Source organism: Halyomorpha halys, unplaced genomic scaffold, assembly GCF_000696795.3.
Source record: "Halyomorpha halys isolate HHAL.00 unplaced genomic scaffold, Hhal_1.1 Scaffold350.1, whole genome shotgun sequence".
NCBI lineage: Eukaryota > Metazoa > Arthropoda > Insecta > Hemiptera > Pentatomidae > Halyomorpha > Halyomorpha halys.
In genome coordinates, this window is record NW_027107986.1 from 978844 (window position 1) to 1001301 (window position 22458).

The 22458-nt window shown below is 30.8% G+C and overlaps 1 protein-coding gene across 1 annotated transcript in view; it reads right to left on the reverse strand.

The window, feature by feature from the left end:
* Positions 1-22458, reverse strand: part of S1P (membrane-bound transcription factor site-1 protease) — a gene marked incomplete in the record, with an annotated part of 80081 nt that overhangs the window by 52486 nt on the left and 5137 nt on the right. Inside the window, 4 exon segments of the mRNA XM_067046355.1 lie at positions 10141-10361; positions 10909-11020; positions 16734-16889; positions 20956-21107. Coding sequence (XP_066902456.1) covers positions 10141-10361; positions 10909-11020; positions 16734-16889; positions 20956-21107 — 641 coding nt within the window.

A 22458-nucleotide genomic window follows, 5' to 3' on the forward strand; every position in this document is an offset into this window, starting at 1 on the left:
AATTAAAATACATACGATTGATATCTATGTCCCAAGGTTTAGTACTTGCACTCAGCTGGTCGTGGCAGAGAGAGAGAAAGATCACTTCTCAATACACAGTTTTTAAACATAACTTAGCTCACAGAGAACACCAAAAAATCCACTAGCTTTACATCAATGTCTATTCCTCACAAAAACAACCGACGAACGACCATATGATTTTTCTCTCCCTCCCTGCCCGATACCTCCCGCGCATGCGCCACCATCACCAATTCTTCTCACAATTCGTCTATTACAGAGTTAACATAGAAAATCTAAATTTGTGACCACAGCAGAGATGACCAGAAGTTTATTTTATATAATAGAATATATTATTAAAAAAAAAAAGAAGAAATAATCATTATATAAAAAAATTGGCTTATAGTTTCTTTGATATTTTTAAGGTCCTTGAATCTAAAGTTTAGCTAATTTCAGATAACTAACGAAGAAAATAAGTGAAGAAGGATCAGGTGATAGGTAGGAATAAGCAGAGACTCCCTAATTGAGAGGATATGGCAGAGGAATGGAGATCCTCATAAACATGAGAATGCTCAAGGGAGGATAATAGGGGTGGGGTAGATCCAACATTTTATTTTGGCAAATATCATGGAAACCTGTATGCCTATGAAGATCACTATAAACCAGAGTTGGGCGAAAAGTATTCAATTGACAAGACGATTACATTTTTATTCGAATCAAAATACAACTGAACAATTCGAATACTTTTGTATTAGAATATTTGAAATATTATTTCAATTGAATAAAAAATTAGTGGAATACAATATTGTTCGAATAACAATTAGATGTTTTTTTTTTAAATTCACTTATTTTTTACCAATTTTGATTTATAATGCATGAGGGTCCCATTACACATTTTCAGACGAGTAGAAAAGGAAAATGCGATCAATTTTAAAATTTTATATCAATTTATATAAACTTTTTTGATATCTAACATATAAGGGTCTTCTTATATATTTCTTAATATGCAGAAAACGAAAATACTATCGATTTTAAGATTGCATGCTTGCGCAATGAATTATTTTAACTTTTCTTATTACTAAAATGTCCATTTATATGTTTTGGGATATGCAGGATATGAAAGTGCTATCGATTTTGAGATGGCGTATCGATTTATTTTAACTTATCTGATTTCTAAAATGTTAGGGTCCATTTATATGTTTCAGAATATGCGAAATATGAAAATGCTATCGATTTTAAGACCGCGCAAAGATTTATTTTACCTTTTTGATTTCAAACATATCAGGGTCTCTTTTTATGTTTTAGAAGCTGTAGAAAATGAAAAGGATATTGATTTTATGATTATGTATGGATTTATTGTAACATTTCTAAATTTCTAACATATTAGGGTCCATTTATATGTTTTGGCACATGCAGAATATGAAATGCTATCGATTTTAAGATCGTGTATCGATTTATTTTAATTTTTCTTATTTCTAACATATTAGGGACCATTTATATGTTTAGGGATATGCAGAATATGGAAATGCTATTGATTTTAAGATCACTTATAGATTTATTTTAACTTTTTGATTTCTTACATATTGGGGTCCCTTTTTATGTTTTAGGAGCTGTCGAAAATGACAATACTATCGATTTTATTTTATTTTTGCTTGCATATTGATTCATTATAACTTTTGTTATTTGAAACCTACTAGTGTTTTTCATTTTCTATAGCTCCAAAAATGCAATGGGACCCTAATACGTTAAAAATCAAAAAGTTAAGTGGATACGCGATCATAAAATCGACAACATTTTCATTTTCTACAGCTCCTGAAACATAAAAAGGGATCTTAATAAGTAAGAAATCAGAAAAGTTGACATAAATCTATACGCGATCTTAAAATTGATACCACTTTCATATTCCTAAACATATAAATGGACCCTAATATGTTAGAAATAAGAAAAATTAAAAGTGTTCTTAAAATCGATAGCCTTTTCATATTCTGCATATGCCTAAAGATATAAATGGACCCTAACATTTTAGAATTCAGAAAAGTTAAAATAAATCGATGCGCTATCTCAAAATCGATAGCATTTACGTTTTCCACCTCTTAGAAAACATAGAAAGGGACCCTAATATTTCAGATATTAGAAAAGTTAAAATTAATCTATACACGATCTTAAAATATATAAAGGTACAGCCATAAGTCTGTAAGACAAAATATGTTGTCTTTATGAAATTATATGAATACAAATGTATTCAGATGTTTAATCATATATTCTTTTCGAATAAGAGGTTATTCGTGCAAAAAAAAAATGACAAATACAAAAGTATTTGAATAGTTAATTTTTGTGACTTAAAAGTGACTGTAAAAAGTACTAGATTCATTAAGAAGAACCTTTTATTATATACTGAAAACAAACTAATAGATATAACTTGAACACACACACTAAATACATTGATGCACGCAATTGAGACTAAATAATAACAACTGAGTAAAGGTAGAGTACTGTTATAATCCCTAAAGGGTAACCTAATTACATACATTACATTCTCCCCCCACTTGAATAAAAACTAGTCCCTTTGAAAAAGGTCATAGTCAGAAAGGTAACATGGAGGTGTTCACATTGTCTTGACGATCTGCGAACTGGAGGAGCTTCAGGCTGATTGGGCTCTTCTGTGTCATGCTGACTACAGTCAACGCCAGAAACCTGGTTTCTTATTCTCCTACTCATCACACCAAATTTTCCGACACCTGGTTGGACCTTTACATCTGTGACTCCCCCATCAAAATCCTGTCTTCTTCTCAACATCCCGTTCCATTTCTCTCATCACATAATCTATAAAAATTATATACGACCTACCCGTGAAATCCTTCACCCCCAAAATAGTATCATACCGCAATTTAGAACTTATCACTAATGAATCCCTTCAGCCTGACCTTAATTCTCTCCAATGGGACATCATATATTCCTATAAATCCATTGACCCTATGGTAACCACCCTGACCACAAACTACAATGCATATTAGATATCCATGTTCCTTTGAAAACCAGAACCATACGCTGTATCACTGCACCTTGGCTGACCCCCGAAATAAAGGAAATGATGAAAAGAAGAGAGGCAACGAGGCACAAATACCGTCGAACCCGCATACCTGCCGATTACACGTCTTTCAAGATCCTACGGAATGAAACCCAATCTGCTGTCCGACTTGCTAAAGCCACCTACTTTCATAATACCAGAATCCAATAATCTCAGTTCCTTCCATGTGACTCAATGACCATTTCTTATCCTATGCTCATAATTCCTCTATTTCCGATATTCAATATCACAATTTCAATTCTGAAGACTTCTTTTTCTCACATCTGTTCTACAATGAATTACTTTCCGCTGTCCTAAAATCCCACACTAATGATTATGGCCCTGATAGTATTCCAGTAAAACTAATAAAATCCAGCCTCCCTGTCATAATTCCCGTTCTTTACCACATCTACAACTTTTCATTGCAAAACTTTATACTCCCATCTTCCTGGAAAACTGCCCTTGTCCGACATTTGAAGAAAATTTCCAACCCTAGCTCACTGCACGACTTCTGCCCTATTTCTCTTCTATCTAACCTTTCCAAACCATTAGAACACCTTGTCCAAAATCAACTCTCCAATTTCCTAGATGAACGTTCCATTATCAACCCTTTCCAATCTGGCTTTCGATCTGGCTATTCAACGCAATCCGCTCACCTCAAAATAACCCATGACCTCCAAAACTCCATTGAATACCAAAACTTCACTATCCTCATCCTTCTAGACTTTTCCAAAACGTTTGACACTGTTGACCATAACATCATCTTTACTAAATTGCGTAATCTTACTCTATCCAACAGTCCCCTGTGCTGGTTCAAATCCTTTCTCTCAAATCGGTCCCAGTATGTAGTCATCCCAGGTCAACCTCCATCTAAGACCCTCCCCCTTCCCTGTGGTGTTCCTCAAAGCTCCTCTTTATCTCCTACTCTGTTTGCTATTTACATTAATGACCTTCCCCTCCAGATCCATCACTCCCAATACCACATCTATGCAGATGATTTGCAAATATACCTGTCTTTCCCGCCTTCTGATCTATTACCAGCCACAGAGAAACTTCAAGAAGATTTGGATAGGATTTGTGAATGGGCGAGGGCTAACAAGTTGAAGCTAAATGTGGAGAAGAGGAAGGCAATTTTAATAGGCTCCAATCATCTCCTTAAAACTGTTCCTAATATTCCAACTCTGTTCCTACATGATAGTACCATCAGATTTTACCCCACCATCAAAAACCTAGGGATAACCTTTGATCAAACACTTTCCTGGAAAAACCGTGTATCCAATATCTCCTGCCGTACCTTTTCAACTTTAAAACGTTTAAATTACCTCTGCCACCTATTTCCATTTGAAACTCGTAGGGTCCTAGTCACTTCGCTAATATTTCCTCATTTTGACTATTGCTGTACAGTATATGGGGGAGTCTCTGGGGATCTCGAGACGAAATTAAAATGTTTGATAAATTGCTGTGTAGGATTCACCTTCGGGATCGCTAGGGACGCCTCTGTTTCCCATTTTTCCAGGGACGCCTCCCTTTCTACCGTCGTAAGTGTTTCCTGGCATCCTTCATCTTCCAAGTCATCCAATCCAGCTGTCCTCCATACATCTCCGAGCTCCTTCAATTCAAATCCTCCATTCGTTCCCGCAATACCCGTTCCCGGTCTTCAGATTTATACACAAAGGCCCACCGAACTGCTGCTTTCGATAGATCGTTCATTATCCGAGCCTCATCCTTATGGAACTCCATCCCTTCCAACATCCATCGCTCCAATACCCTCCCTACCTTTAAATCCCGCCTGTTCAATCATTTCTTATCCTTAAAATAATTTTTCCATTAGAATAGAAAAGTAAAAAGAAGAAACCGTTTAGTATCATACAAGTAGAAAATATTATATGAGTACGAAGGATTATATGCACAATGACCCAGAAAACCAGCGTGAATCTTGGATGAATCCTAATATCGTTAATTTGGCCACCTGGTAACAATCTTGAACTTTTTCTTATCAGCATCATATGATTTTTTTTGTTTCAAAATGTCACTTTTTGTGCTGAATAAGTGTTATTAGTGGAAAATTGTGATTTAATTCTGTTTCTGCCACCCCCTTGGTAACATATATTGACCATATGACCATGACCTCTTTGATACAGCCTACTATGTAATATAAATAATAAAATGTATCTTCAACAGCATTTACATTACAAGTGACTCAATAAGCAATTTCACATCGTTTAAAATTGTTGGGAATGATTCAAAGATAGGTTCAATATAAATTGAAGCTGAGAGAAGTTGAATGCTGATTTTGCATGAGTGAAAGGGTTACTTGCATCATACAGTCCTTGGTGATGAAAATTAGATCCACTACAGTAATCCAAAGAAGAAAAAATTCATGAAGACCACCCACCTAGGCGCACTTGAACATACACAGCCAAACCAAATATGGAAAAAACTCATGCTGTATAATTAGTAGGATCAGTTTGGTGTCTTGTATTATGGAGTTGCTTGAACCGAGTGAAACCATTACTGGAGATCTCCAATCCAATTAATACATGAATACAATTAATATGACTCAGCGAGGAAAAATGTGCTCATCACTACTCCAGATTGACAAAAACATTCTCTCTCATACCTGATAATAATCGTAGACAAGTTGTGGCCCCAGTCAAAACCTATTCGGAAACACTAAATTGGGAAGTCTAATCCCACCCACCATATTCACCAGACTGGTGAATTCTTCACAGAGTTCTGGTCAATGGCGCATGACCTGTTTAGCAGCATTTTTTATCTTATGATGACAGTAAAAATGGGGCTGATTTGTGAATAGCCTCAAAATATGAAGATCTCTTCTGACATGCTATTCGAAGGCTGCCAGTAAGATGGGAAAAGATAGTGGCAAGTGTTGGATAATATCTTGAATAAAACATAATGTACCTTTCTTTCACAATAAATTTCTCATTTTTGATATAAAACGATGGAAACTTATTTGTACCCCTATACTAATAAAATCATGCATTTTTATCATACTCTATATACTGTACCCTAATTTATAAATATGTATGTTGTTTATAAGTAGTAATAAAATGTTTTATCAATAATTCAAATAATAATATTATAGAAAAAATAAGACAGATGAATTATTGAATAGGAGCAGTCCACTGTACCATTTTCAAAAACAAAAAGTTTGCCATCATAACAGAAATCGTGGAGAAATTTGTTTCTGGGCATGACTATGGATTGTGGTTAACTTAGTGTTAGGGTATAATCAAAAAGAATTCACCAATCTACATGAAAGTTAACAATGGTTTTGGTCTCTATAACTGCACAGAATGGCAAAAACCAGACCTATGTAAACAAATTAGAACTGGAGAAATAAAATATAACGTTTCGGTAGTTTTACTTTATTTAAAACTACTTTTTTCTCCCTTATAAAGATATGAAATTGAAAAGGTATTAATATGGTATAGAAGGGTAGAAATTCAGCTTTCCAATAATTGTAGTAATGTTGGATTTGGATAAAATCCAGTATAGTTATGAGTGTTTACGTGAACATCAGATATCGGCAAGAAAAAAAGTCCAAAAATTTCCTATTTTGATTTCTATGATAATTCTTATTCATGGCTTTTACAAATATGACTCCCTTTTTCTTGAGAAGAATTGTTTGGCCTATTTTATTTGAAGTGTCTTTTGGTTTTTGTGATTTTCAATACAGTTAAACTCATCTAATACAATTAGATTAGGCCTAGCAGACATCTCTTGGCATTTTTTCAATTTTTTTTATTTATAATTCCAAAATGGTGATTCTTAGTGAAAACATATATTTTCATTTTTTCAAATTTTACACACAATGATAAACTGATTGGTATAAATTTCAATACATACAGACAGAGCAAAGGCAGAAAATGATTTAAAAAATTGCTAAAATTATTTAAAATATTTTTTCCTGCTCCCAGGATGAAATGGTAAGAGGTTGTAAAATAATTAGACTCGGCTATATGTCTGATATTTTGCTTTTTGCGTTGTAAAACTATAAGTTGGAAATAGCTATCATCTCAAAGTTTCATTGGAATTGATGCTCTCATGTTAGTAATCTTCACTTCTCAGATTCTTATGTCAAGAATAAAATTTGTATTTTTTTCTGCAAATTTTTCAATTATTAACACTTAATGGACTTAGATAGTTTTTAAACTTTGAAGGCACAAAGATATAAAATTTTAGTCTTATGACGTCTTGTCATATCTCTTATAGGTTGAAAATTGAACAGAGATAAACTTTTAGGCCTACAGGAAATTTTTGGATTTTTATTTGTAAATCCAAAATGGTGATTCCTAGCAAAATATTTCATATTCAGAAATGAATGAAAATTAAATTCTACTAATTTAATACCAGAATTGTGGACAAATTAACAGGTATAACACCACAACATTCTACTAGCTTTGACAAAATTTGACTTCTGAAAGCTTGTGTCTTGGAAACTGCTATTCTATGCTAAAATTATTATAATGAAGGTTTTTTATCATCAAATTTTTCGTGTATTACGTATAGGATTATTTTGATTTTGCTTAAATATAGATATAAAAATTAAAAATGTCCTACTTCTAGTAATATGCTTCCCAATAGGTGAAAAAGCATGCCTTTCAGTATCAATTGCTCATCTCAAGTAATTAACTCTGAAGCTAATGTAATGAATTAAAAACTTATTAAAGAACGTTAAGTTAATTAATTTAAAATTTAATTACTCCTTGAAAGAATTCTTGAAGTAAAAAAAAAAAAAAAATTACAGGTACCCTTAAAAATGATGGTTGAAATAAGGTGCCTCTCTCTATAAGAAGGTACAGATTTTTGAAGATATTAAAATCATATTGTTGACTTTTTCAAACTTAAGAGATATTGTAGCTTAAGGGACAATATCTTACTAGTAACAATGCAATTAAGAAATGTCCTAACTAATTAAAACAACTGTCAAGTTTTTAGGAAGTAAAAACTTAAGGTTATAAGAATAATTATGAATACTGACTATGTCAATATTCATACTTATTCTAATTATGAATATATTAATGATTATATATGAATAATTATGAATACATGATTATTTATCTGTGACAGAGCGATTAGTGTTTGCTTGAAATAAACTTCAGGGTATTAATGCTGTATTAAATGTTTCCATTTCATTGAATGAACTGTTAAAGATTACACTGATAACAAATTTAATGACTATGTAATATTGTTTTTTTTTCAGATGATAACTATTTTAATCTCTTTAGTACAGTATTATATAAAAAGTGGACATTTGAGACAGTTTGTTTGTTAAGATTGTGTTGAAAGTCTCAGATCGTACTAAGTTTTAAAGGAAAAAAATAATTCAATTGTAACTGTTTCAAAGCTTGGCCTTGTGAGTGGTATTGGTGAAAATTATTGATTTGCAGTGTTTGTTTACCTGTGAATGGTATCCTGTAAAAACTTGTTGAATAAAGACATTTTTATATCTAATTATCGTGGTTTATATGAAGGACTTTACACTTTGTTGTGGGAAAGTTATAACCTGCCCAGCCATATCTGTCCATTAAGCTCGCAATTGCGCTTCTTTTTTTCCCTAAAAATTGTTGTTTGCGAGATTAAAAATTTTATTGTTTGCAGGTTATAGCCACGTGGCTGACATTTTTCTGTTTTTCATAATTATCATGGTTGACTGGGATTGAACTCACTTAAATTTTGTTACCTGGCTTAATAGATCGGGTAATCGGCACTTAAGAAAAATTTTGGTTTGAGGGATTTTCATTTTTGAAAATAATGTAACCAGACGTTGGTCTGGATTTTAGAATACTGATTGTGTAATTTTAACAATTTCTACCGTGTGATTTTGGAATTTTTGGATTATGTTCAAACAGGTTCTAATTGATTGAACTTTTTAATTTTTCAACTTTGAACAGTATTATGCACGGTTTCACGGTTAATTTAAAAAAGTTATGGATTGTTTTTGAGTTATTAAGATTTTATCAGGAGTTCCCATGGATTAAGGCAGGTTTTACTGGTCATCCTGATGAAGTAATTTTGATGTTATTGTTTTTAATTTCATTTTTGTGTAGAAATTTATTGTTTTGATCGACAAATTGACCAGTAATTGGTTATTTCGGCTCAAGTGACTATTTTTGGATTTTAGGGGATTTTTAATCAATCTCACCTCACGTCGAGACTCGACCTAGGTTTCCTGGAGTGGGAACGGCCTCCAAAACTTAGCTTTCACTGGAGCTTCAAATCAGTAAGCCTTAGAATTTTGCTAATTGGACGTATTGCTGATGCCATCTCTTTCCCAGAATGTAATAAGAAGTACTGTCTCGAGATGGCATAAGATGAACTTTTGAACTATAGGAACAGGCAGGTCCAGCGGGTGCAACAGTTGAGTCTGAACAGTTAATATTATATACCCTTTTTGTTTAATATCTTTGATTTAATGTAATTATATTGTAACAATGTTCGAAACTTGTATTTAGTTTAAGTTCTAGTTACTAATGTAAGATAGAGAGCAGCAGATAAAAAAAAGGCAAAGACTGTAGGATAACTTTCCGTTGGGTAGTGGAAAGGCAGTAAGGAGAACACTATTGGTACTGGCTATTTTGCCAGGGTGGTTGTGCTAGAGGGACTGAAAGCTTTAACGGGTGATCTGAGTGAGTTTAACATTAAATTACTGATTTCTGGATTTTATAGATGAATTATCAAATAAATGCATGCGATGATGACAATGTATAATGATATGTAGTGTAGACACCCTATTTATAGATCAATAATTAGAATATGCAAAAGAAATACTAAAATGTATAAGGTCTGTTCTAACCACTTCTGACTGTCTGGAGCAAGCGCAGTACAGGTTTTGAGAGGGAAAAACCAGTAATATTTATGTTCCGTACAGTCAAAAGTTGTTCTTGGAACAAAGCTATAGTGAATCATTACATTAATAAATTGAATCATCTCTTAGAAACTTAAATTGTTAGCAATGGAACTATTCCAATCTCCCCACCCCCAATAAATGAGAAGAACAATTTAAAAAAAAAAAGAAAAGATAACTGAAATATAATAAACAAAATTAATACCTGATTGTTAGTAAATACTCGGAAAATGTGTAATTGAGCATCAGGAGCAAGTCCAAGGCATTCTTTGCTACTCGCAATGAGCCCAGCAACAAATGTGCCATGTCCTAACCCATCTTCTAAGCTCTTTTCATGAGTCCAATCAGAACGCTCCACAATTTGTCTAAAATGAGGATGGCTTTTAGAAAGACCAGTATCGAAAACAGCGACTTTTATGCCTGCACCTGCCAATATAGAATTCATTTATTTAATCTAAAAATGGAAAAAACATATTGAATAATATGAAAAACAAATGCTCTAGATTTTAATTACAATTATTATTATTTTTTTGAACACAGTTGCTAAAGGATTATGGCATGAATGCAAAATATAACAAAGTATATTAAGTTAATTTCCATAAGTGCTAGTAGTATAACTTAAAAAGAATTATAGAAAACAACTGAATAAGGAAACACTTTTTATTTGTTACAACAAAAAATGTTCATTTATTTAAAATAATCTGTACTCACAAACTGATTATACAATATAAGATAATATTAAACTTGGCTATGGTTAATAAAAGTATTAACACAAATCACAGTTCTTAGATTTTTTAATTTTAACATTCTTTAGCAATTATTATAACCATTCTTCAACAATGGTTATACTGATGACACATTAAAAGTTCCAATACAAGTATCAAATACAAAAAATGTACAGTATAACAAAACATTATTTGTTAAATATCTAATAGTTTATAACTAATTGACTTATTGTTAAAAAAAATATTACCTGTAATTCCCATTCCCCATAATGTATCAGCTTGCAAAATACTAGTAATCTGTCTTTTGTTGGTCGCTCTAAGGAGAACTCTGCCAGTTAATTTACTTTTAGATTCCCAGAACTGGAAAAAGTATTATTATTGTATAGAATATAGAGTTATATCATTATATGCAAAAATGTGTGAATTATTATTAATGTCATTATACAGTGATAAATTCTGAATTATAAAAATACTTATTTTCATGTAGAAAATATGGAAGTTATCATATTTGACTAAATTGTGGCATAATTATTTTCACATATCAGATAAGACCCTCCAAATTATTTTTCATTTATATTTTTATAGCTACTTGTAACAAGTAGAAGGCTATCTAATGCAAACAATAAAACAAAATGTATCTGTATAAATAAGTAAATAAAGATGAACATGTGGCCAAGAGGCAAGTTTGAATTACATTCAGAATCAATCTAAGTTATAGTCGTTAATGAACCAACAATGCTAAAATAGAATTGTACAAAAATAATTTTACTACAATGATGAAAGTTTTATATTTTAGGAAAATAACTGCTATAAAATAAAATAAATAGAAAAATATCATCAAGAAAGATCCATAGTCAATAAATGAAAATTTAAGATGGGGTTAATGGGTAGAAGTAGGGAGTCTTTAGTTAACCCTTGTTAGTTTGGGGTATCTCTCTTAACTTGTTTATCAAAACTGGTGGTGATTCGCAAAATTAATCCCTGCTTCTAATTCAACCAGATAAACAATTTTACTTTCTCTGAACGATGTCCCTGTACAGGGGATGTTTACAGTGGTTTACTGCTAACTCCAGAGATCTCCAAATATTAGGATGGAGTTATGTTCCTAGTTATTAATCTTTTAAACAATTGATTGTTTATATTACATATCAAGGGAGTATCACAGATAACTTATAACTGATAAAGATTCAAATCTTTCTACATTTTAATTCTTCCATTTTTTACTACTGTGAACTGCTACTATCTTATCCAAAAGATTTACATTATGCTTAGCATTGGCAGGCACTACCACTATTTGAAATTCCTCCAGCTTAAACTGTCAGGTATCTATATACTCATTGTTTCTCAATTCCTCACGGTCAGTAATGTTCTGGTACCTCCAGAACCACAATCAGTTTACCTTATAATTGTAAGGGCATTAAATTTCTGTGCATTATTCCTGGCAACTATATTGAGGCCATTAGAAAATCCAGGAATTTGAATTGATATATTAAGTGTACTATTGATCTCATTGACTATTGTTCACATAGCCCTTTAAATTCTGAACAGTTGCTGGCAATTCATCTCCCTATCTTATACAGTCCTTAGTGGCAAAGGGTTCTGTGTAGATATAGTTATCTATGAAGCCATTTTAATGTTTGCCATAGTGGATTAAAATTATCTCACTAATTTCAGATGAGTTCCTAATTCTAACTGTACCTAGTAGAGTTTAACCAAATTAATAAAATTTTATATAGCTCGATCTAATCTCAATAAAGAGACGATGTGTAAATATCATATGTTCCTCACTTTATTGTAACCTAGTATGCAGACAGAAAATAAAAATCAGTCCAATTTAGACCATTCTCTTCTGAATAAAATTTGATACTTTCCTAATTACCTTTAGCAAAAAGTAAAAGCCTCAGATTGATGACACCGAACCATATCTTATAGGAATAGAGAAGCAGAAAAATGTGCCAGTAATTAAGGTAGTCTGAAGAATCTCTTTTCTTATGAACTGTTTGAACAATAACAGTCTTGTTTTTAAGTTTGTTCCTAAATTCCAAGCATCAAGATGTAAATCACACTTAATATAGTCCTTTTAGCAGCATACATCAGAAACCACAAACCAAACCTTCTTTACACTCCCTACCTATCTCTTTTGTCAGGCGCTCTAGTACAAGTGCGAGTAAATGGGGCCATTAAGGATTTTCTTTTGAAGTTGCTAATTGCACCAGGTCACCCCTCATTGACTGCCTGAAAAGGCTTACCATGACAAGTGGCAGTCAAATTTTCTTTTTTTGTCTGCAGCACTCAATCATGTCTAGATCTTAGGTGGTTCCTACATACGGGGGCCGCTCTTTCCCACACTGAGCCCCTGCTTAGCTTTATTCATAAGAAGCCTTCAGTTTACTTATGCTGTATTTCAGAGCTTTATTTTCTGTGACTAGATTCTCTAAATATTTTGAATGGTCCTTCAGGTACAGTTAGTTCTCTAGTGTTTAAAGCAGAGCTAATTTATATTTATTTAGAGTAGTTTTGTAACTGTTTATGTTCTAGTTCATTAACAACTCTGATCAGTGATTTAGTAGGGTTAGCAAATTTTTTCCAGGCTAGGACTTAAGTGGCATTTTCTTTACCTTTGTAGAAGTAAGTCAACGAACTAGTAGTTAAAAATAATAATCTAGGAGAATGAAAGAGTAATGGAGATAAAAAAAACGTACCCAAATGCAAGATTTGACCCAGAGGGGATGAGTTTGAGGGAAGGAGCCATGGCTTTAATGGATTAAGCTAACGTCAAACATATCAATAAAATTAACGCTTTTGGGATCATTTAAAGTTAAGTTATATCCAATTATGTTGGAGTAATGGGCTAGAAAAAGGTACTAAAGATTATACCAGAATAGAATGGTATAGGATGTTCTGACAGAATCATGTATAGATCACCTATAATACAGATTTTCAGATACCTCCAAAACAATATTAAAATGAGCATAACGAAACACAAAATATCAGATCATCATATTTTTGTGATTATGATGATGAGTGAATTGATATCTCCACCAAAACTATTAAAAAAATACAATACTGGTAAGTCAGTGATCAATTAAGAAATGAGGATGGGAAGAGATAAGAAGAATATCAAAGATAGAGATTCAAATTTCCAAAGCAAAATAATATGCAAAATTTTTAAAAATATTTAATTTTCAAAAAATTTGATTGTAGTTAATCCAAATGATTACATAAGAAACTTTTTAAATAAGCTCTGGTTTGATTTAGGAGAGAAGAGAAATGCTTTATTTAATAACAAGCAATGCTACCCAAAAACAATGGGTTGCTTTAAGAATACAACATACCAATCAGTCCTAGAATAAAATATAAATACTAGATTAAGTAATTAATAAAGTAATAATAAAATATAAAGACTAGTATAAGTAATGATGAGAAGATAGTTGACCATGGATAATATATAAAGATGTAATTAGAAAATATGAAAATAATAATATACATAGTGAACAAAACTAATAACATGGGTAAGGAAGAATAAAAAAGAATGGAGAAGGAGAAGGGGGTAATGGAAAGATAAGAAAAAAAGAGAACATACTTAAGGTCAGCGGCAGTAAAATTAAAGCATGAATGGTAAGAATTAAAGGAGGGTAAAATATCAGGGATTTTATCAGGATTAAGGACAAGGAGGAGATCATTTACATATTTTTTAATAAGAGTAGTGTCAACTGAGAAGTGTGGGATAATGGAATCAAGCAAATCATTGAGGACAATGTCGGAAAGACCGGGGAGAGCTAGAAGATTTTCCATGGCCAGTCCTGCAATTTGGTTAAAGAACTGACCATGGAAGGTAAGATAACCAGATTTACAACAGAATTGGAGGGAATCAAGGTAAGAAAAACGGTCAAGGGAAGTGTGGGATGCAATGGATCACCAGTTGGCTTCTATGATAAGGAGGGCTTTGTCTATTGGAATATTAGTGAACAAACTCTACGTCAAAAGAAACAAGGATATAGTGGTCAGGGATAGTGAATGATAATAAAAGCTCACGGAGATAGAAGGAATTTTGAACATTGTAAGAATTATTGAGACTGAGGATTTGTAAAGAGGGATGTAAGAACTTACTGAGTTTGACAGAGTAAAATCAAATTAATATTAAAAGTGAAGGATGGAGTGGGGTATCAGGTTATATCACTAATAACAGTGATTAACAAACTAATATTATTAGGTGAGAAATATTTTTAAAAAAATAATACTAATTTTTATGTCAAAAGATGAAGATTCCTCATGATATTTAAATCATCCCAGTATAATCAGTTTAATTAAGGTATTATGCCATTATCTAGGAGGATAGATGAGTTATGGAGAGAACACGGTACACAAAAATTGTGGCCATGCAGTGGGGTCAAACCTGCATGGGTGCCCAATTATTACCATATTTGAAAGAATATTATGCTTGGCTATGTGGCTTTTTTTGCTAGCTTTTTGAATTTGGAGTTGAATTATAATTCTTTTGTTTATCTATTATAATAGAGTTAAAGGCTTTAGACATATTTACAACTGAATAGATTGTATAGGTGTTATAATCAAGTTTAGTACTGATTAAATTTGTAAAAACATAAAGCAGTAGACGCTTACCTTTTTGAAAACCTTACTAATTTCTATTCATTATTTTATATGTGACTGGAAATATATGTAAACGATGGTTAGATATTTTTTTAGCATTTTATTTACCGATGATAGGAAAGAGACTGATCAGTAATTATTTATATAATGTTCGCTACATTTTCAGTAGATTAGTTAAAGGAAACGGGTATACATGTATTTAATTAATAATACATATTTTAATATGTATTTGCAATACTATTTTTTAGTTTTCATTGTACCCCTCTTATTTATTCCATATTCATTTCTTTCAACTCAATTGTATTGTAATTTTTATTTAATTTTAGTCCTGATGTTGCCTACATAATCAGGTTGAAACATCATCAAATCAAATAATTGATATTATAAATAATATCAACACATGATTGATTCCTCATTATCATCTCCATAATAAATATTACAATTGGCTAAATCCATCTACTAATCATTCAATTTAAACAGCTGTGCGTGATAGACAAATCATGTTATCTCTAAATGAAACAAAATCTGTTGGATTTGATGGAATAAGACCCATGACCTACTTATTCACTTAGAAATCTTAACTCCATAATTAATGCAATTATTAATTTCTATAACTAAATTATGAAAATATCCTGACATATTAAAAATATCGAATATGAGATCAATTTATAAAAAAATCAGCAAACACTAAATAGATAATTACAGATCAATCTCAATTTTATCATCAGTAAATTAAATAATAGTAAAATATGTAACCAATCATTTAAATATATATCTGGAAACATATAAAATAATCTATGAAATCAATAAGGTTTTTAAAATGGTAAAAGAACTGAGGATCTTCTACTTGATTTTACAAATTTAATTAATATGTGTTTATTGATAACAACAGCCATATGATCTATACATTTGTAGATATGTTAAAATCTTTTAATATACAAATAATAGATAAACCTAAGAATTAAAATTCAACTATAAATTCCAAAAGCTGTTTAAAAAGCAACACAGTCAAACACAATCTTCCAAAGACAGTTCATAACAAAATGGCAACCCATAATAGTTTACCCTCACAACATAGTCCCAGTTTTATTCCAATGTGTGATCTCCATTACTCTTCTCCAAGATAGTGACTGCCAACTTGTAGCTCCAATTTAGATCCCATAGAATACTCTGGGAAAAACCTTTGCAGGCATACAATAATGTGAACTAACCATCTTAGAATTTTATTTCATAATGATGACATGGGAGCTATAATTTAAGAACTACTACAAACTTAATAAAGACTATGAAATGAAAGTCAAAGTTGTCATTCTACCCATTACAGAGGAGGTAACACTCAGTATTGTATGTTCATAAACTATAAATACCAAAAGGAATCTTTAACTCTAGTCATAAAAGCTAGTGACAATTTTTTTATTTTTTAAATGATCTAAACAATTGTTTGTTTACAATATAGTATTACCTTTTTTGTATACCTATTAGGATTGCCCACTTTTTGGTGATCATCATTTTCAAATAATTTTAAATTTCTAATTACTAAACGCTGTGGGGTAACTCGTTTAATTGATGGAAAAGCTTTTAGTTTAGTTAAGCAATTAGTTCTTGTTCCTTCTTCAACCTAAAAATAAAAACAAAAGGTATTCAGTCTCAAAATGTAACATTTTGACATAATAGGATCACTAGTTATTTACTCCCTTCCTGGTTATTTTTCATATTAGGTTATTACCCTAATCTACCCCCTGGTGGGGCCATCAAATTTTCATTCCATGGGACCTCCACAAAATAAAAGCTGACCTCCCAGGATGAATGAACCAGTGCTGCTACGGTTCGAAGGTTGTTAAAGGTGACACCTCGACTCCCTCGGTCGCAAATGGCCTGGTCCCTTGCTTGTTTAAGCCTGACCAAAATCTCGACATATTTATGAGTCTAATAAACCTTCTGTAAACTGAGTAACTAGTGAAACTGAGTTCCTTCCCCCACATTTACTATAATCTTAAAGACATTATTGGCTTTCCAAACCCCAATACCTCCAAGTCATAGAAACATCAAAGATTAAGATTTATTTATTCATTGTCTTTGTGAAGTACTCCGGCAGCATTAGTTGAACTGTTATTGGAATAAACTTAAAAGTTATTTATTATTACAATCTGTTCTCTTTTTCAATTAAACAAATAAGAAATTATGGAAAAAAATCTGGTATTGTTATTTTAAACTGATTCAACTACATTTATTTAAAATACATTTGTTAAATTGGATTTATGCAGCAAATTCATAAATTTGTGTGGAAATTGTCCAAAGAAGACAAACAAAAATAAGTGTCTTTGACTCAATCTTTAAAAAGTTACAATTTTTTTTTTAACATTTTCAAAATTAATATTAAGCTAAAAATCATTATAATAAAAATATAAATTACTGATATTCTGTAAACACAAACATACAATATTCACTTCTTGTTGTAAATGAAAATAACTGTAACAGAACAATTTCAAGTACTGAACTAATAAAAATAAAAGGTGAAGAAACTTGTTAAACCAACTGTCTGATGGAGTCAAGAAAAACAATTTATTTTTATTACAGAAAAGTACTGTTTTAAACCTAAAAAGAAAAGTAAAGCAATATAAAATTTTTTTAACCCCCTTTTGTTTCTTAGGTTCTACACTACATAATGTCTTGTTACTTATTTTCCTTTTATTACTGAAATGTATTTTAATGTAAGGTATCCAGTGATCTTGATTAATTTGCCGACAAGTATTCAAGCTTAAACTCATAAAAAAAATTACTCGAAATCAAGTGTTTCCATGACTATATGTGATGGTATCCTAAACTACATGCAATCTATTGGAATTTTTTTTTTTTTTTCATTGGCGCAACAGACCGTGGAGGTCCAAGGCCTCGCACGATATACTTAAAAAATACATCATGCGTTTCATGAAGTGGTTTTCATAGGGTGGTTCTGTCACTCCCACACCAATTTTTTGTGAGTGCCACCCATTGGCTGACAGGCCTCAAAAATGCCCGGGGGGAGATTATGAGTGAGTATTGCATGCTTGAAAAAATCCCAGGTAGGGCTGGGCTCGAACTCGCAATCTATAGGTTTGCAGACAGGCTCGTTACCACGCTGCTACCATCACCCCCCTTTTTTTGTGTGTGTTTCCATGGCTATATTTGATGGTATCCTAAACTACATGCAATCTATTGGAATGGAACTAAATATTATCAAAAGAGAGAATTAATAATGGCTCATTACAATGTGTAAACATAAACATAGTAAACAACAAAAGTTCACTAATCCCTAATCAAATTTCTGAAATAATAAAAACAAACATTTCATATGAAATGACCCAATAGTTGTACCTCTATAACAAAAACACTAACAAACCTGACCAAACTTCTCTCGCCACACATTTCAGACAAACAGGACATAAATTTAAATTTAATACACCTACAATCATATATCATGAAAAAAACAACTTCAAGCAAAATCTAAAATAAATTATCACTATATAAAAATATAAAAATCGTGCAATCTACAAAAAATTATATGCACAAAATTTAAATCCATGTTACTCTAACCTCATAAACACATAAAACATAATTAACAATACTGAATATAAATAGAATAAATTCAGAACAGAAATAATGAACTGACTACCCATTAGAAAGAAAGGTTATATTTTGGAAAAAAAAAATTCACTTCCTCCATTTCTATCCTATTTATTTCTGGCACAAACCTTGAGTTATTTTATTTTTTTAGTTATTTATATTTGTATTTATAATTGGGTTATTTATATCATGGTTCCTATGGAAACATTTTATTAGATGCCAATTTATGACATATTTTTATATCATTATATTAAAGGTCAATATGGTAACATTGAAATAATAAATGCATCTGACTATAAATTTTTATTATTTATTATTAATACATAAATCAATAAAATAAAATTGCAAATTAATGATTTGGATTTATTCCAGATATATTTCAATATATGAGAAAACATTAGTTATTTGTAAAAGAAATATAATTTCTTATATATATAAAAAAAAATGAAATTTAAGAGATAAAATATAAATATTAAATTACATCAAATAAAAATTGTTATAATTGTCATAAAATACTTGGTTCCTGGTATCTTGATTGAATTGATTTGAAATAATTTTCTCTAGTGAGACTGCACATGTCTAGCCTGGGTGGATTCTGGTAGAGAACTAACTTGATTTCTTCTTCCAGTGCTTGGCACTGGTCAAATATATAAAACAATAAAAGCATCACTTTCTTTTTTAAATGTCATTTTGATGACTCTTTATGTACAAACATAATTGCTGATTAGTTTTTAAGTTTTCAAAAACTTAATCCACTTTGTAGACATAAAATAACACGTTTTACAAATTCTCACTGTCGATATATAATGTCAATTACAAGTGTATTGTGATCAGTGTTTGTTTTATTTAAACAGCACTGTTTCGGTCTCTTAATAAAAATGATTTTAATGTTCAAATATTTAAATTTATAAATTAAAAATATTCATTTCACACACAAATGATTAAATAAATGTTATTCATTAACACAATGCATTAATATGCTAAAATAATTCTAAATTTAGACTTATAACATAAATTTAACTTTTTTAAAAAAAACAAAAACATTTTTTCTTTTATCATCAAATAACAATTTTTCCCCACACTATTAATATCAATTAACTTTTTCTAATATTCACTTTTAAGTTTTCTGTTCTGTTCATTGTAACAGTTATATGCAACTTTTTGGTATTATTTGTCAAGAGATGTAAAATATCACTAGAATATATAAATATAGCTTTTAATCACTATAATTTATATTATTATTTATACCTTTCACCTATTTGTTATTATTGTATTTCGATATAGATTCTTAATTACTTGCCTGGCCATAATATTAGTCTACAATGCCAGGAGAAGTATTCTACAATTAAAAAAATACTATTGTACCATCTTTAATCCTGGTGAAGAAACATTTTTCGTTCCCCACTATTACCGAATAATCAAGAAGTAATCAGTTATTAGAAAAACTGTTTAAAAAAAGAGGCATAAGCATCTTTAGTAGGAGTTCTGTTTACTGTTAAAAACTACAGTTTTTTCTGTATTTGAAGGTCAGGGCTGCGGTCAGTAGAGCAAGAAACAAAAATAAGTAAAACTTATTTTATTAGTTTTGTTCTAAATTTCAGTTATTCATGAGGATTGACTGCATGCGGATATTCTGCTATGAGTAAATTTAGGCCGATTTGTAGTTGATTTTCGAGCCAATGTTTACTCATAGCAGAATATCCACACAGTCAATCTTGATGAAGGCCTGGAATTTATACATTATAAAATATAAAAAATATTATAATCCAATAATAAATTAAATACTTGTAACAATAAACAATGTCAGTGTATAGCTAAATTATTTCAGAACTACGTCGATTCAAAATATAGCACTCGATTATCAGAAATGTCAAGTATAATAACAAAAAATCAAAAGTTCAGAAATACAAAAATTAATTTTAATATGACTTCAATACAGATAGCCTAATCAATACAACTATTTATATACACCATAAGAGAACTGAAAATATTAACACATGATTTCCATAAACTTATAACTAACTATTAACAATTTCTGAAATTGGATCTCACATGAGTTGTAATATTTCAAATATACTCACAATAACAACATCAAAATCACTTGGATAATCACTGGCGAGGTTATTTCTTTCAACTATGTGCCATGTATCAATATCACTATTATTCAAGGCTGCAGCAATAAAAGCCTTCCTTGTTTTTTTCCTATAATATCCATTAAATGTGACAATGTATTCTGAAATGAAAGAAAAAAAATAGCATTTAATTTTTGAATAATAAAAAAAATCTGGAGTGGTACAACCATCACTAACTTTCTCAAACCATATTACTTTTAGTTGCAATTAATTAATCCATATTTGGGTAAACAAAAGTAAAAAATTACAACTCTCATAATTACTATGGAAACATGAAAATTCGGCTACAATAAATTTAAGGACTTGACAGAAGGACCGATAGTTTCTCCTTCTATTTCGGATATTAAGGAAAATTCTTTAAGAGAAAGATTACTAAGGGAGGATTTATCAGAAAGTTTGGGAATTAAGTCAACTTACAGTAGTGACTAAGGAACAAAGAGAGGAGATATCCACTTAATTAGAAAATAACAAAAATAGACCAACTTTCCTAGTAAATAGAAGGAAGTTCTCCAACAGAAAAATCAGGTAGAAAAGTTAAAAGTAGTAGTTTTGGAATCTACGGTATTGCCTTAACCACACTGCTTCACAATGTAAAAGCAAGGCTTGTGCCATGAAAGAAATACAGGAAGAGGACACTTAATTTAATGAGAATTTCTATAGAAATATGGTAAATAAAAAAAAAAAAATCATTAAAGATCGGAATGACAAGTTAGTTCTTCTCAGTTAAGTTAGTTATCAGGAAAAAGCTGTCATTTACAGAGGCTCAAGGAAATTTGTAACCTGAAAGGCTTATTCACAAACATATGCAAGTACTTATACAGATAAAAATTATGAGTTGAATTTTGAAGTAATGAACACCTCCTATGCAGCAATGTTGCTAGAATAAATTCTATTGATTTAGATCAGTGGATCTTAAACTGAGTGCCGCAAGTGTGCACTAAAGGAGCCATGACAATATTTAATTTTTACAAATTTTAGAATATTACAACAATAAGATACAATAAGGTAATTTAAGCTAGGATAAATATTATGTAAAAATAAAGTGATAAGAAATTACATATAAATAAAAGGAAGGAAAACATAAAATAGTATCAATATAAAATAAACTTGAATAAACAATGATAAGAATAGAAAATAAGTAACAATGGCAAGAGTAAAAATTTAAAAAAATACGTAAAATATACAGTTAAAAAAGTACAGTTAAACCAGCTGGTGAGATGTAATAAAAAGTACATAAAAAGATAAGTATAGAAATAAGTGAAAAATTGTGATAGAATGTTAACAATATAGGTGATGTTAATGATAAGTGAAATACGTTAATAGAAACATGTGAAGTAAAAGTTTAAAAAATAACAAAACAAAGTAAATGTGAAAGTTAATAAAACATAGATGAATAAATATAAGTGAATGCAACGATAGATAATATAAGTGATAGAGAGATAACAAACAGGT